The sequence below is a fragment of the Macaca fascicularis genome, chromosome 14 (genome assembly GCF_037993035.2).
Source record: "Macaca fascicularis isolate 582-1 chromosome 14, T2T-MFA8v1.1".
In the NCBI taxonomy this organism is placed as follows: Eukaryota; Metazoa; Chordata; class Mammalia; order Primates; family Cercopithecidae; genus Macaca; species Macaca fascicularis.
The window spans coordinates 110,969,048-110,983,122 of NC_088388.1; the positions used below are offsets into that span (position 1 = coordinate 110,969,048).

A 14,075-nucleotide genomic window follows, 5' to 3' on the forward strand; every position below is an offset into this window, starting at 1 on the left:
CCTGGCCAACATGGTGAAACCCCATCTCTACTGAAAATACAAAAAATTAGCTGGTCATGGTGGTGCATGTCTGTAATCCCAGCTACTTGGGAGGCTGAGGCAGGAGAATTGCTTGAACCCAGGAGGCGGAGGTTGCAGTGAGCTGAGATTGCGCCACTGCACTCCAGCCTGGGTGACAGAGCAAGACTCTGTCTCAAAAAAATAAAAGAAAGAAAGATGTTAGGATAATTAAAAATAAAAATTATGTTGGTGATGTAAAAGAATGCAAATAAAGAAGTGGTAAGAGATTAAAGTGAAGAAAGGCCATAGGATACTATACACTGATTGGCAATATTCAGTTCTGTGCTTCTTCATGTTGTTATGGAATAAAGTAACTTTGTTCTGTCTTTGACATAGATGTATATTGTTCTTGCTGTTCGTATTACTACATTATGTTGGTTAAACTGGAGAAAAGTACATTATGATCTTTGGAAAAAAGATGAAAGTTATTAATATTTAATTAAAATAGTTTTAATTTATTAATAAGATGTAAACTTTTAATCTTTCAGACCAATCTTTGAAGTGGTGAATTAAAACAATTTGTAATTTTTTTTCAAAAGGTGGCCACTGTTCCTCCAACTCCTCAGCCTGTAGCTCCTACACCTTCAGCACCCTGCCCTGCTACTCCTGCTGGACCAAAGGGAAGGGTGTTTGTTAGCCCTCTTGCAAAGAAGTTGGCAGTAGAGAAAGGGATTGATCTTACACAAGTAAAAGGTAAATCTGTTTCTATGGAATAGAGTTATAAAGTTAAATTTAGTTGAATTTCCTCCTTAAGACTTGCAAGTATAACTATATATAGCCATACTTATAACTGGGATAGTAGGGACAACTGTTAATAATTACATCAGAAGGGAGAAATAGTTCTTTTGTTGCCACCACAGAGTAGGGAAACTTTTACTGAGCTTTATTTACTCTGCCTAGAATCTACCCATATACTTTAGATACCTTTTTTTTCCCTCTTCTCTTCATGGAAACTACTTGTTTGAAAGTATATGTACTTGTTCAGCAAAATTGGGTTATGGGACTTGATTGTGTAATAAGAAACCTCTGTTAGTGCTAGGTTGACTGTAGTAATAAGCAAAGCAAAATAAAATTTGAAATTGGGGTGATTTGGAATGACTTAAAATGATAAACTTCATATAAAACAGAACTAGAGCTCCCTGAAGGCAAGGGAAAATGCCTTACTTGTCTGTCTGTCCCCAAAGAAAAAATATAGCTTTGTGATAAGAGCATGGGGCCTGGAATCAGACCACCTAGCGTTTCATCCTGGCTTTATAATTTTCTATGTAATCTGTTTTCCAGTGAATTACTTAAATTGTATGTCCTTATGTCAATTACTTTTCTAGCCATAAAACCGAGGTATTGTACATCATATAGATTGTGAGAGTTAAATGAGCTATAACAGGTGAAGTGCCTAGAACTGTTATCTAGCATATAAGTACTCAATACATGTTTGTTGTCATTCATATTGATATTATTGCCTGGCGCTTAAGTAAGTTTTTTTGAGTTAAACCTAAGCTAAAATTTAGTGTAGGATAACTAAGGTACTTATTTGGAAAAGGAGGGAAGTTATTATTCTTGGAACTTGGTTTGATGGCTAGTACTATGTGCCAGTCATTTAACTTATCATACTTAATGTACACAACACTTCTTGAAGTAAGAATTATCATTCCCTATTTTCTGGATAAGAAAACAGACTCTCAGACTCTTCAGGGTTCTTTTTTCCTGTTAAATAGTAAAGTTGCAGTGTGACTCTAGATTTGTTTAACTCTAAAGCCTGTTTCTTCACACTACCCTATCCTGCCTTCCATTCTGATGCTCTGCCATCTGTAATTACTAAAGAAAAATATGCTTATTTCCCCAGTTGTCTAGTTATGGGTGCTCAGTGGTGGTTATCCCCTATCTGCAATTTGCTGTCTTGTAGTTAGAAGGCAAGCCAATCCCAAGACACAAGAGTAGAATGTTGTAAAGTTTTTGGACTTTAGAGATTCTTATAATATTGGAAGACTCTTTTTTTTTCCATCTTAGTACCATTTCGGTAGTATATTCCTATTCTTTATGTATATATGATTAGAATCAGGGACAGCAGTGTAAGTTGGAATAACTTTTAAAGGGAGAAAGGACTGGGTTAATAATTATATCTAAAGAATTTAGACAAGCAAAGAAGGACCATTTATTAGATATTAAGCAATACTGGTTACCTTACTAAAGATATAAGTGGAAAATCCCTTAGGCATGAGCTGAGGAGGAGTGCTAAGAAAAAAAAGAAGGAAAGAAAATCCCACTATTCTTACTATGCAGGCAGAGTTAGGTGGTAAATACCATCGAATACTATCTACGCATCAGACACTCGTTCATCAGATGGATAAGATTTCAGTTTCAGTTGCTTATATGACTAACAGTAAAGAATTAAATGAACAGAAAGGGAGTATAGCATAGTGGTTAAAAGTGTGAGCTGTGTAGCTGGAATGCTTGGGTGTGAACCTCAGCTCCTTATACTAGCTGTGTGACCTTTTGTGTTGGTTTCTATATAAGTACAGTAGGTTTAATGGTTGTGAGGTTTAAATAAGTTAACCAGTGCCTGTACAGAGAAAGCATGTCTAGGTATTAGCTATAATGATAATATTTTTGTTAATAAGATGATTTAAGTGCTAAGAAAGAAAGAAACTCAGTGATATACTAGTGAGTGAAAGGGTGGATGGATATTTGTGCAGTCATGACTACTTTTAGACAGGGTGGTTGGGAGATCTTTTTGATGAGGTGACATTTGATTTGATCTGAAAGATAAGAAGGAGGCGGTTTCAGTCAACCATGTGAAGAACTGGGGAAAGATCATTTTAGATAGAGAGACTAGCTGTACACAGTCCGAAATGGGAAAGAGTTTAGCATGTCTGAGGAACATAAAAGAGGCCAGTGTTGGCCGGGCGCGGTGGCTCACGCCTATAATCCCAGCACTTTGGGAGGCCGAGGCGGGCGGATCATAAGGTCGGGAGATGGAGACCATCCTGGCTAATACGGTGAAACCCCGTCTCTACTAAAAATACAAAAAAAATTAGCCGGGCACAGTGGCAGGCACCTGTGGTCCCAGCTACTTGGGAGGCTGAGGCAGGAGAATGGCGTGAACCCTGGAGGCCGAGCTTGCAGTGAGCTGAGATTGTGCCACTGCACTCCAGCCTGTGCGACAGAGTGAGACTCCATCTCAAAGGAAAAAAAAAACCAGAGGCCAGTGTTAATGAAACATAATGAGCAAAGGGTCTAGTAGGAGATGAGATTGGAATAAAACAGGGATGAGAACATACATGATCTTATAGATTATGGTAAAGAGTTTGAATTTTATTTAAAGTACTTGAGGAAGCCATTGAAAAATTTAAGCAAGGAAGTGAAATAAAATGATTGTGTTTTAAAAAGATCATTTTGGTTGCTCTATGGCAATGGATGAAACATTTATCTAGTTTATGTTTGACAAAATCCCTACTTTTTTTACCTATAGCCCAGTGTTCTTCCCTTTATACCATATTACTGTATGATGGCCTGTTGTGCCACCCAAGAGAGATAGGGAAAAGGGTTTAAAAGGTTTCAACTAAACTAACGCCTGAGTCAGGAAATTCTTGTGGGTGGCAGAAGCTTAGCATAAGGCAGGCGGTACTATGGATTTCCTCCTCTTGAGGGGCTGTGGTGTCTAGATCAGCCTTGGTTGTAAGGGGAGGTTATGGTTTCTGTCTTTTATAAAGGAGAGAAATCCAACAGGGGTACTACTACCTCTGTTCTAGAGCTCCTGGTGAGAATAAATACAATCCTAGCCAACTCAGTTTTTGTAATGAAGGAAAGGACTTGGGAAGAACTACACACAACGAGAGTCCTTTTTAAAGTCTGTCTTGGGGGAAGATGAATCAATTTGACCAAATTTTTTCCTAGAAGTGGGCCAGTGTAAAAGGTATTATATAATAATAACTAAATTCTGAATCTCCTTAGAATTAAAGGTCAAGATTATCTACTTGGGTCCAAAATTAAACCTAAGAGGCTGTAGGTGGGAGGAAGGAGGAAATTGAATATAAGTAAAATTAAACCTACTGAGAGAACTTTGAAGATCCTTCCTCATGTGTGACATTGCACCTTTTCCCTTCATTTCCTTTAACCTGGGCCAGTTTAGAGCCTTGGCTACTGTGAAAAAGCTATGAATTATAGAGACCACATAAGGAATGAATGATTCTAAAGATGAGATAATCGCATATAAGAGTTATTCATGCTATTTTGGGTTGAAAAAATTGACTTGATTTGCCAAAACAATTATTGTTATACCTGTAAATTCTGTACAAAAGGAATTCTTTATGGTCACATAAATCCAGAACCCAAATGAGATCTATGATCTATTTCATGGCTCAGGAATGTTTTTTTGGAGCTAACCAGGAGGAGGCAGTTAATTTCCCTTTTGGAGATATAAACGGTGCTCGGCATTATCTTCATGCCAGCATTTCCCAATTTAAAAGTAAGGAAGATGAAAAAAATTAAGTACAACTTGGATAAAACTCTAAAAGAGAAATACATAAAGGAATATTTGCAATAGTTAAAAAGAAAAGACCCACTCCAGATCACACACTGGTACTCTGTGTGGATTAAAATTAATAGTTGACAAAAGCTGGTATTCATAGGGAGAACCTTAAGGGGTAGGGTTAAGGCTGTGATCCTCTCAGAATGTTTTTGGTAGTAAACCCTTAGGCGCTTGCAGTTTAGGATCACAGTGTTGATCTCCTTGGGGAACCAATGGTACGCCGTCATGTATGTGATATTTATGTCTCTTACAGGGACAGGACCAGATGGTAGAATCACCAAGAAGGATATTGACTCTTTTGTGCCTAGTAAAGCTGCTCCTGTGAGTTATGTGTAGCTCTTACTTTTTTTGCAGTTAGTCTCTGCAGCCTGTTAGACTATTTCATACATTATTTATGAATGAAATAGCTCAACCAAGACTGTTTTCTTCTAACTTCAGTGGTTTAATAATACAGTCATCCCTCAGTACCCATAAGAGGTTGGTTCCAGGAGCCCCCTTGTATACCAAAATTCACAAATACCTAAGTCTCTTATATAAAATAGTGTAGTATTTGTATATAACTTACCCACATCCTCTCAAATACTTTAAATCATCTCTAGATTACTTATAATATTAAATACAAGGTAAATGTGTAAATAGTTGTATTTTATTGCTTAGGAAATAATAACAAGGACAAAAAGTCTGTACTTGTGCAGTACAGATGTAACCATCTTTTTTTTGCTGGAATATTTTTGATTTGCCTTTGTTTGAATCCAGTGATGCAGAACTTATGGATATGGAGGGCCAAGTGTATTTAGATATTTGTGTGCTATCATTTATACACAAGATCAAAGATGATATACTACCTTGACACATATTCCACATTATGTTTTGAGCTAGTTAATCAGTTTTTGCTTTGAAAAAAAAGATTTGTTCTTTTTTTCTGTTTCAAAATATTTTAAAGTACAGTTGAATGAGTTGTTTTTGGTGTTTGGTTTTTTTGTATGTTTGTTTTTGAGACAGTCTCACTGTCGCCCAGGCTGGAGTGCAGTGGCACTATCTTAGCTCATTGCAACCTCTGCCTCCTGGATTCAGGCGATTCTCGTGACTCAGCCTCCCAAGTAGCTGGGACTACAGGTGCATGCCACCACACCTGGCTAATTTTGGTATGTTTAGTACAGACAGGGTTTCGCCATATTGGCCAGGCTGGTCACGAACTCCTGGCCTCAAGTAAACCGTCGTGTCCAGCCCCCATCCCCATTTTTTAACGTTGTTTAGGTTAATGGATTAACTTGTTTATATTTATTTATTATTCCTTGTGATTTAAGAATGCTTCGGTTGCTTTTCTTGAACATAATTTTGCAAAAACAAAATTATTTTGACATAAACTGGTCATTGAACATACTCTGACACAAAGAAAAATGACATTTAAAATATGATTTCAGAATTCTAAGTAAAAAAATTAAAACTCTTAAAACAAGCAGAAGTCTCTTGCTCGCTGGGGACAGAAATAGCTATTGTATAAAGCTTAGTTTTTAGACTGGCCATGGTGGCTCATGCTTGTAAACCCAGCACTTTGGGAAGCTAAGGTGAGTGGATCACTTGAGCCCAGGCGTTTGAGACTAGTCAGGGCAACATGGCTAATTTCCATCTCTACTAAAAATACAAAAAAATTAGCTGGGCATGGTGGCATGCACCTGTATTCCCAGTTACTCTAGGGGCTGAGATGGGAGGACTGCTTGAGCCCAGGAGGTTGAAGCTGCAGTGAACCATGATTGAGCCACTGCACTCCAGCCTGGGTGACAGAGCAAGACCCTGTCTCCAAAAAAAAAAAAAAAAAAAAAAAAAAAACTGCATAGTCACTGGCAGTCTTTCCCAGGTACTTATGCTAAGATTGAGCCATAGTTACTGAGAACTTTTTCTTTCCTCCCATAGGCTCCAGCAGCTGTTGTGCCTCCCACAGGTCCTGGAATGGCACCAGTTCCTACAGGTGTCTTCACAGATATCCCAATTAGCAACATTCGTCGGGTAAGAGAATTACCGTCATCTGGAATCAGCTATTAGGGGCATCTTTACTCTAGTTGTTTAGTTGCTTCCATAGTTTTAACACATTAACAGAGGCTTTTTAAGTTGGGAATATTAGACGATTACTTTAAGGGAAGTTTTGGCCAGCTGAATACTTGAATCCATTTGTTCTATTAGAAGGGCCAGGTGCAGTGGCTTACGCCTGTAATCCCAGCATTTTGGAAGGCCGAGGCGGGTGGAACACAAGGTCTGAACTTCAAGACCAACCTGGCCAACATAGTGAAACCCCGTCTCTACTAAAAATACAAAAATTAGCTGGGCATGGTGGCGCATGCCTGTAGTCCCAGCTACTCGGGAGGCTGAGGCAGGAGAATTGCTTGAACCTGGGAAGTGGAGGTTGTGGTGAGCCAAGATCACACCACCGCACTCCAGCCTAGGCAGCAGAGCGAGACTCCATCTCAAAAAAAAAAAAAAAAAACCTAGGAGGTGTTATATTATGGCGGAGTCCTCCGTCTTTCAATTATAATAATGCTTGAGGTAAGTATTACCAGAGAGTAAGGTGAAGAGACAAACAGAGCCCTGAATTAGTTAAGGTCTTAACTCAAGATGATTTTTTTAAAATCTCTTTGGTTTCAGGTTATTGCACAGCGATTAATGCAATCAAAGCAAACCATACCTCATTATTACCTTTCTATAGATGTAAATATGGGAGAAGTTTTGTTGGTACGGAAAGAACTTAATAAGGTAAAAGGTCTGAAAATTCCAACTTTCTAAGTTACAAAAATTTTGTCTTTCCCCACCAAACATTTATATTTTTGTCCATATATTTTGTTACAGTATGCCAGCTGGTGTTTACTTTCTTGATCTTGTCCTTTGAAGCACAAGATTTTAAATATTGGTTATGTCCACTTTATTTTTTTCTTCTGTGCTTTTGGTATTATATCTAAGAAACTATTACCTAGTCTAAGGTCATAAAGATTTACACTTATGTTTCCTTGTAACAGTTTTATAGTTTAGTTCTTACATAGGTCTTTGCTGTATTTTGAGTTAATTTTTTGTAGGTAGTGTGAGATAGGAATCTAACTTCATTGTTTTGCATGTGGACATTTATTCTTTCATCCCAGCACCATCTTTCCCCATCGAATTATCTTGGTTTCCTTGTCAAAATTAATCATATATGTGAGAATTTTATTTCCAGATTTTTTTTTTTTGATCTTGTTATTTTTTGTTTTGTTTTGTTTTATTATACTTTAAATTCTGGGGTACATGTGCAGAACGTGCAGGTTTGTTCCATAGGTATACACGTGCCATGGTGGTTTGCTGCACCCATCAGCCCGTCATCTACATCAGGTATTTCTGCTAATGCTATCCCTCCCCTAACCCCTCGTCCCCCTGTATATAGGTCCTGGTGTGTGGTGTTTCTCTCCCTGTGTCCATGTGTTCTCATTGTTCAACTCGCACTTACAGTGAGAACATGCGGTGTTTGGTTTTCTGTTCCTGTGTTAGTTTGCTGAGAATGATGGTTTCCAGCTTCATCCATGTCCCTGTAAAGGACATGAACTCATCCTTTTTTAATGGCTGCATAGTATTCCATGGTGTATATGTGCCACATTTTCTTTATCCAGCATATCATTGGTGGGCATTTGGGTTGGTTCCAAGTCTTCGTTATTGTGAACAGTGCTGCAGTAAACATACGTGTACATGTGTCTTTATAGTCGAATAATTTATAATCCTTTGAGTCTATACCCAGTAATGGGATTTCTGGGTCAAATGGTATTTCCGGTTTAGATGCTTGAGGAATCGCCACACTGCCTTCCACAATGGTTGAACTAATTTACACTCCTACCAATAGTGTCTCCACATTCTCTCCAGCATCTGTTGTTTCCTGATGTTTTAATGATCGCCATTCTGACTGGTGTGAGATGGTATTTCATTGTGGTTTTGATTTGCATTTCTCTAATGACCAGTGATGATGAGCTTTTTTTCACATGTTTGTTGGCCGCATAAATGTCTTTTTTTGAGAAGTGTCTGTTCATATCCTTTGCCCACTTTTTGATGGGGTCGTTTGTTTTTTTCTTGTAAATTTGTTTAAGTTCCTCGTAGATTCTGGATATTAGCCCTTTGTCAGATGGATAGATTGCAAAAATTGTCTCCCATTCTGTAGGTTGCCTGTTCACTCTGATGATAGTTTATTTTGCTGTGCAGAACCTCTTTAGTTTAATTCGACCCATTTGTCAATTTTGGCTTTTGTTGCCATTGCTTTTGGTGTTTTAGTCATGAAGTCTTTGCCAATGTCTATGTCCTAAATGGTATGGCCTAGGTTTTCTTCTAGGGTTTTTATGGTTTTAGGTCTTACATTTAAGTCTAATCCATCTTGAGTTAATTTTTGTATAAGGTGTAAGGAAGGGGTCCAGTTTCAGTTTTCTACATATGGCTAGCCAGTTTTCCCAACACCGTTTATTAAATAGGGAATCCTTTACCCATTTCTTGTTTTTGTAGGTTTGTCAAAAATCAGATGGTTGTAGATGTGTGGCGATATGTCTGAGGCCTCTGTTCTTCTGTTCTGTTCCATTGGTCTATATATCTGTTTTGGTGCCAGTACCATGCTGTTTTTGTTACTGTAGCCTTGTATTGTAGTTTGAAGTCAGGTAGCATGATGCCTCCAGCTTTGTTCTTTTTGCTTAGGATTGTCTTGGTTATATGGACCCTTTTTTGGTTCCATATGAAATTTAAAGTAGTTTTTTTCTAATTCTGTGAAGAAAGTCAATGGTTGCTTGATGAGGATAGCAATGAATTTATAAATTACTTTGGGCAGTATGGCCATTTTCATGATATTGATTCTTCTTATCTGTGAGCATGGAATGTTTCTCCATTTGTTTTTGTGTTCTCTCATTTCCTTGAGCAGTGGTTTGTAGTTCTTGAAGAGGTCCTTCACATCCCTTGTAAGTTGTATTCCTAGGTTTCTGGTTTCTTTCACCCCAGCACCATCTTTCCCCATCGAATTATCTTGGTATCCTTGTCAAAATTAATTCCAGGTATTCTGTTCTCTTTGTAGCAATTGTGAATGGGAGTTCACTCATGATTTGGCTGTTTGTCTGTTGGTGTATAGCAGTGCTTGTGATTTTTGCACACTGATTTTGTGTCCTGAGACTGCTGAAGTTGCTTATTAGCTCAAGGAGATTTTGGGCTGAGATGATGGAGTTTTCTAACTATACAATCATGTCATCTACAGAGACAATTTGACTTCCTCTCTTTCTATTTGAATACTCTTTATTTCTTTCTCTTGCCTGATTGCCCTGGCCAGAACTTCCAATACTGTGTTGAATAGGAGTGGTGAGGGGGAGAGCATCTTTGTCTTGTGCCGATTTTTGAGACTGAGTCTCACTCTGCCCAGACTGGGGTGCAGTGGCGTGATCTTGGCTCACTGCAACCTCCGCCTTCCAGGTTCAAGCAATTCTCGTGCCTCAGCCTCCCAAGTAGTTGGGATTACAGGCATGAGCCACCATGCCTGGCTAATTTTTGTACTTTTAGTAGAGACAGGATTTCACCATGTTGGCCAGGTTGGTCTCGAACTCCTGACCTCAAGTGATCTACCCACCTCGGCCTCCCAAAGTTTGGGATTACAGCCATGAGCCACTGTGCCTATTTCCAGATTCTTAATTCCATTCCATTAATCTCTGTATACCCTTATGCCAGTACCATAGTCTTGATTACTTTAGCTTTGTAATAAGTTGTAAAATCAGGAAATGTGAGTCGTCTTTGTTCTTTTTTCTCAAGATTGTTTTGTCTGAGTCCCTTGCAATTCTAAATGAATTTTAGGATTAACTTGTAAATTTCTGCATTGAAGCCAGTTAACATTTTGATAAGGATTGATTGGATGTGTCTGCTGATCAATTTGGCAAGTGTTGCCATCCGAAGAATACTGTCTTTTCATCCGTGAACATGTAGATGCCCCTGTATTTAGTTGAGTGTTCTTCAGTCTCTTTTAACAATTTTTTTATAGTTTTTCAGAGTGTAAGTTTTGCACTCTAAATTTGCATTTGTTAAACTTATTCCTAGGTATTTTATTCTTTTTAATATTACTCTAAGTGGAATTGTTTTCTAAATTTCATTTTCAGATTTTTCATTGCTACTATATAAAGGTATGATTGTTTTTTTTTAAGACTAGTCAGCTATTCTAGTGAGAAGTGGGGAAAGAGTAGAAAAGGAGTTATATGTATAACTGACTCTGAGCAATCAATCGAGATAACAATTGATTTTTCTATATTGATCTTTCTTTTTGTATGCCTGCTGGAATGGGATCTATATTGACCTTGTATCCTGCAAACTTGCTGAAGTTCTTACAGTTTTTTAGTGTATTTCTTAGGATTTTCTGTAAACAAGATAATGTTATCTGCAAATAGAGATAATTGTACTTTTTCCGTTTTGACCTGTATGCCTTTTATTTCTTTTCTTGCCTAATTACTCTGGCTGGCACCTCTAGCCAATGTTGAATAGATGTAGCAGAAGTGGACATCTCGTCTTGTTCTTGATCTTTGGGAGAATAAGTCTTTGATCATTAAATAGTTGTGAGGTTTCCCTAGATCAGGTTGAGCAATCCTTCCGGTTCCTAGTTAGTAAGAGTGTTTTGATCATGAAAAGGGGTATTGAATTTTATCAAATGCGAATTTTATCAAATGCTTTTTCTGTGTCTGTTGAGATGGTTATGTGTTTTTTTGTCCTGTATTCTATTAGGACATTATTACGTTAATTGATTTTCAGATGTTAATGGAAATTTGCATTTTTGGGATAAATCACATTTGATCATGGTGAATGATCCTTTTTATATATTGCTGGATTTTATTTGCTAGCGTTTTGCTGAAGATTTTTACATCTATATTCGTAAGAGATTATTGTAGTTTTTTTGTTTTTTTGTTTTTTCTTCTAATGTCATCTTTGGTTTTGGTATCAGGCTAATACCGGTCTTATAGAATGTGTGGGGAAGTGTTTCTTGCTCTTCTTTGATTTTTCTTTAAAAGAATTTGTGAGGAATTGATATTAATTCTTGTTTAATGTTTGGTAGAATACTGATGAAGCCATTTGCGTCTAAGCTTTTCTATGTGGGTAGTTTTTAAATTACCAGTTCAATCTCTTTGTTAGTTATAGGTCTGTTTGGAGTTTTTGTTTCTCTTTGGTTCAGTTTTGGTAGCTTATGTCTGTATGGTCGTTCATAGTATTCCCTATAATTCTTTTTACTTCTGTAAGGTAGATAGTAATGTCCCCTATTTCACTCCTAATTTTAGGAATTCTGGTCTTCTCTCCTCTTCTTGGTCAGTCTAACTAAACATTTATCATTGTGGTTGTCATTTGGTTGATCTTTTCAAAGAACCAAATTTTGTTATTGTTGTGATGAATGAAAATTATGACATAATATACCATAACTTATGGGATATGCTAAAGCAGTACTTACCAGAAAACAGCTGTAAGAGTCTGCATTTAAAAAGATGAAGGAACCAATATTTGGTTTCATTTGTTTCTTTCTACCTCAGGGTATTTGTATATTCATTCTCTTTCTCCTCCTCCTCCTTTTCTCAAGATTATACAGTTTTACTCTTTGGTGAGAGAATTTAGAAACTACAGTTGTCCGGGGAGGGAGAACATTAGGAAAAATAGCTAATGCATGTGAGGCCTAATACCTAGGTGATGGGTTGACAGGTGCAACAAACCACCATGGCACATGTTTACCTATATAATAAACTTGTATATCCTGCACATGTACCCTGAAACTTAAAATTAAAAAAAAAAAAAAGGAAACTACAGTTGTTCTTGTCTTTCCAGATTTTAGAAGGGAGAAGCAAAATTTCTGTCAATGACTTCATCATAAAAGCTTCAGCTTTGGCATGTTTAAAAGTTCCCGAAGCAAATTCTTCTTGGATGGACACAGTTATAAGACAGTAAGTATAACTGGGGACGATATATATCCATCACTAGTTTTCTTATTTAATATGTGAATAGGAGTTGAGGGGATAAGGATAAATGGAATACAGAGAGGCAGATCGCTTACATAGGTCAAACAACTTGAAAACAACACAAAAATATTTATGAGATACTGCTTTTTACTTTTTTTCCTTTCTGGCTCCAATTTTCAACCTTGTTTTTGTTGTTGTTGTTTTTTATTTATTTTTTAAAGAGACAGGGTCTTGCTCTGTTGTCCAGGCTGGTCTTGAACTCTTGGGGTTAAGCAGTTCTACAGCCTTGGCCTCCCAAAGTTCTGGGATTTCAGGTGTGAGCCACTGTGCCCAGCCTGAGATACTGCTGGATTTAGCTTGTAAAGGCTATAGATTCTTTGTATGAATTCAGCAAAGGGAGATTAGTGAACAAATACGTGTAATTAAGTTGATAATGACTGTCACAAAGTAGGGTTAAATAGATGATTTTCATTCACCCATGAGTTCTCCTGAGCTTCAGGGGCAAAATTAAAACGAGTACTTGTTAATATTATGATGGTATAGAGTAGTATGGTACTCATTGTGTCTCTTTTATCTCATTTAATTCTCATGACCACCTTATGATATAAGTGCTTTCACTTCCATCTCTAGATGAAGAAACTGAGGCTCAGTGAGTTAAGTAACTTGCCCGAGTTAATAAGTTAGTGTTAGGACTGTGATTAGAGCTAAGATTCTGACTCCTAAGCCTATTCGTTTTCTAATGTGTAGGTGCTTTTATGTTATTCTTATTCTGAAAGGAAACAAACAAACTTTTTTCCTTTGTACTCTACTGTCACACAGTCACAGCACCAATTCTGTGACCAGATGAGTAGAGGCAGGGGTGGGGAGGGTTTCCCCACACACCAGCCAAGCAGTGAATTCTGCAGTGAGTTCCTCTAATTCAATTAAATTCAATTTTGGTGCTGTCTACCTGTAGATAGTGTCAGATCCCAAAGATTGAGGGCTCAGTCCTACAAGACTGCCCTCACTTCAGATGCCAGTCAAAAGTGTAGGCCACTCATACTTGTAACTGACTGGCTACAAACTGGTTCCTGTGACCTCTTTCTTGGGTTTGATTAACTTGCTAGGACAATTCACAGAATTTGGGGAAACACTTATGTTTATTATAAAGGATATTGCAAAGGATACGGGTGAACACCAGATGAAGAGATGGCTAGGGCGAGGTATGAGGTGGGGTGGTGCAGAGCTTCCGTATCCTCTCTGGGCATACCACCCTTCCAGTACTTCCACAGTTCAGCAACTGGAAGCTCATTAAATCTTGTTGAAGAGTCTTGATAGTCGGGGCTGGGGAGAAAAAGGAAAGGGGAAAAAAAAGTCTTTGTAGAGCTTGATCTCCAGGATCTCCAGCCTACATCTCCCTCCCCTGTCCCTTAGGTCAGTAGGTAGAGCTAAAAGTTCCAACTCTCTAATCCTCTAGTCATTTTGACCCTTCTAGTGACTGGCCCCGTCCCGAGGTTACGCACGGATCCTGCCGTAAATATCCACAATGGAGCTTA

At 37.9% G+C, this 14,075-nt stretch overlaps 1 protein-coding gene and 1 long non-coding RNA gene across 9 annotated transcripts in view; one reads left to right on the forward strand and one right to left on the reverse strand.

Annotated features, from left to right (window-relative positions):
- Positions 1-14,075, forward strand: part of DLAT (dihydrolipoamide S-acetyltransferase) — a 38,303-nt gene that overhangs the window by 11,528 nt on the left and 12,700 nt on the right. For 4 of the 8 annotated variants that reach the window (XM_005579621.5, XM_045371029.3, XM_045371031.3 and 1 more), the window contains 5 exons: positions 600-753; positions 4,842-4,909; positions 6,503-6,595; positions 7,229-7,336; positions 12,410-12,525. In XM_005579621.5, coding sequence (XP_005579678.3) covers positions 600-753; positions 4,842-4,909; positions 6,503-6,595; positions 7,229-7,336; positions 12,410-12,525 — 539 coding nt within the window. The remainder of the gene's footprint in view (positions 1-599; positions 754-4,841; positions 4,910-6,502; positions 6,596-7,228; positions 7,337-12,409; positions 12,526-14,075) is intronic. The other 4 variants (XM_045371028.3, XM_045371030.3, XR_012423689.1 and 1 more) reach the window with 3 other exon arrangements.
- LOC135967227 (uncharacterized) lies at positions 12,669-13,838 on the reverse strand. Its single transcript, XR_010581222.2, has 2 exons — positions 13,708-13,838; positions 12,669-12,886 (listed from the first exon to the last, which is right to left on the reverse strand). It is a non-coding gene; the product is annotated as an uncharacterized lncRNA (long non-coding RNA).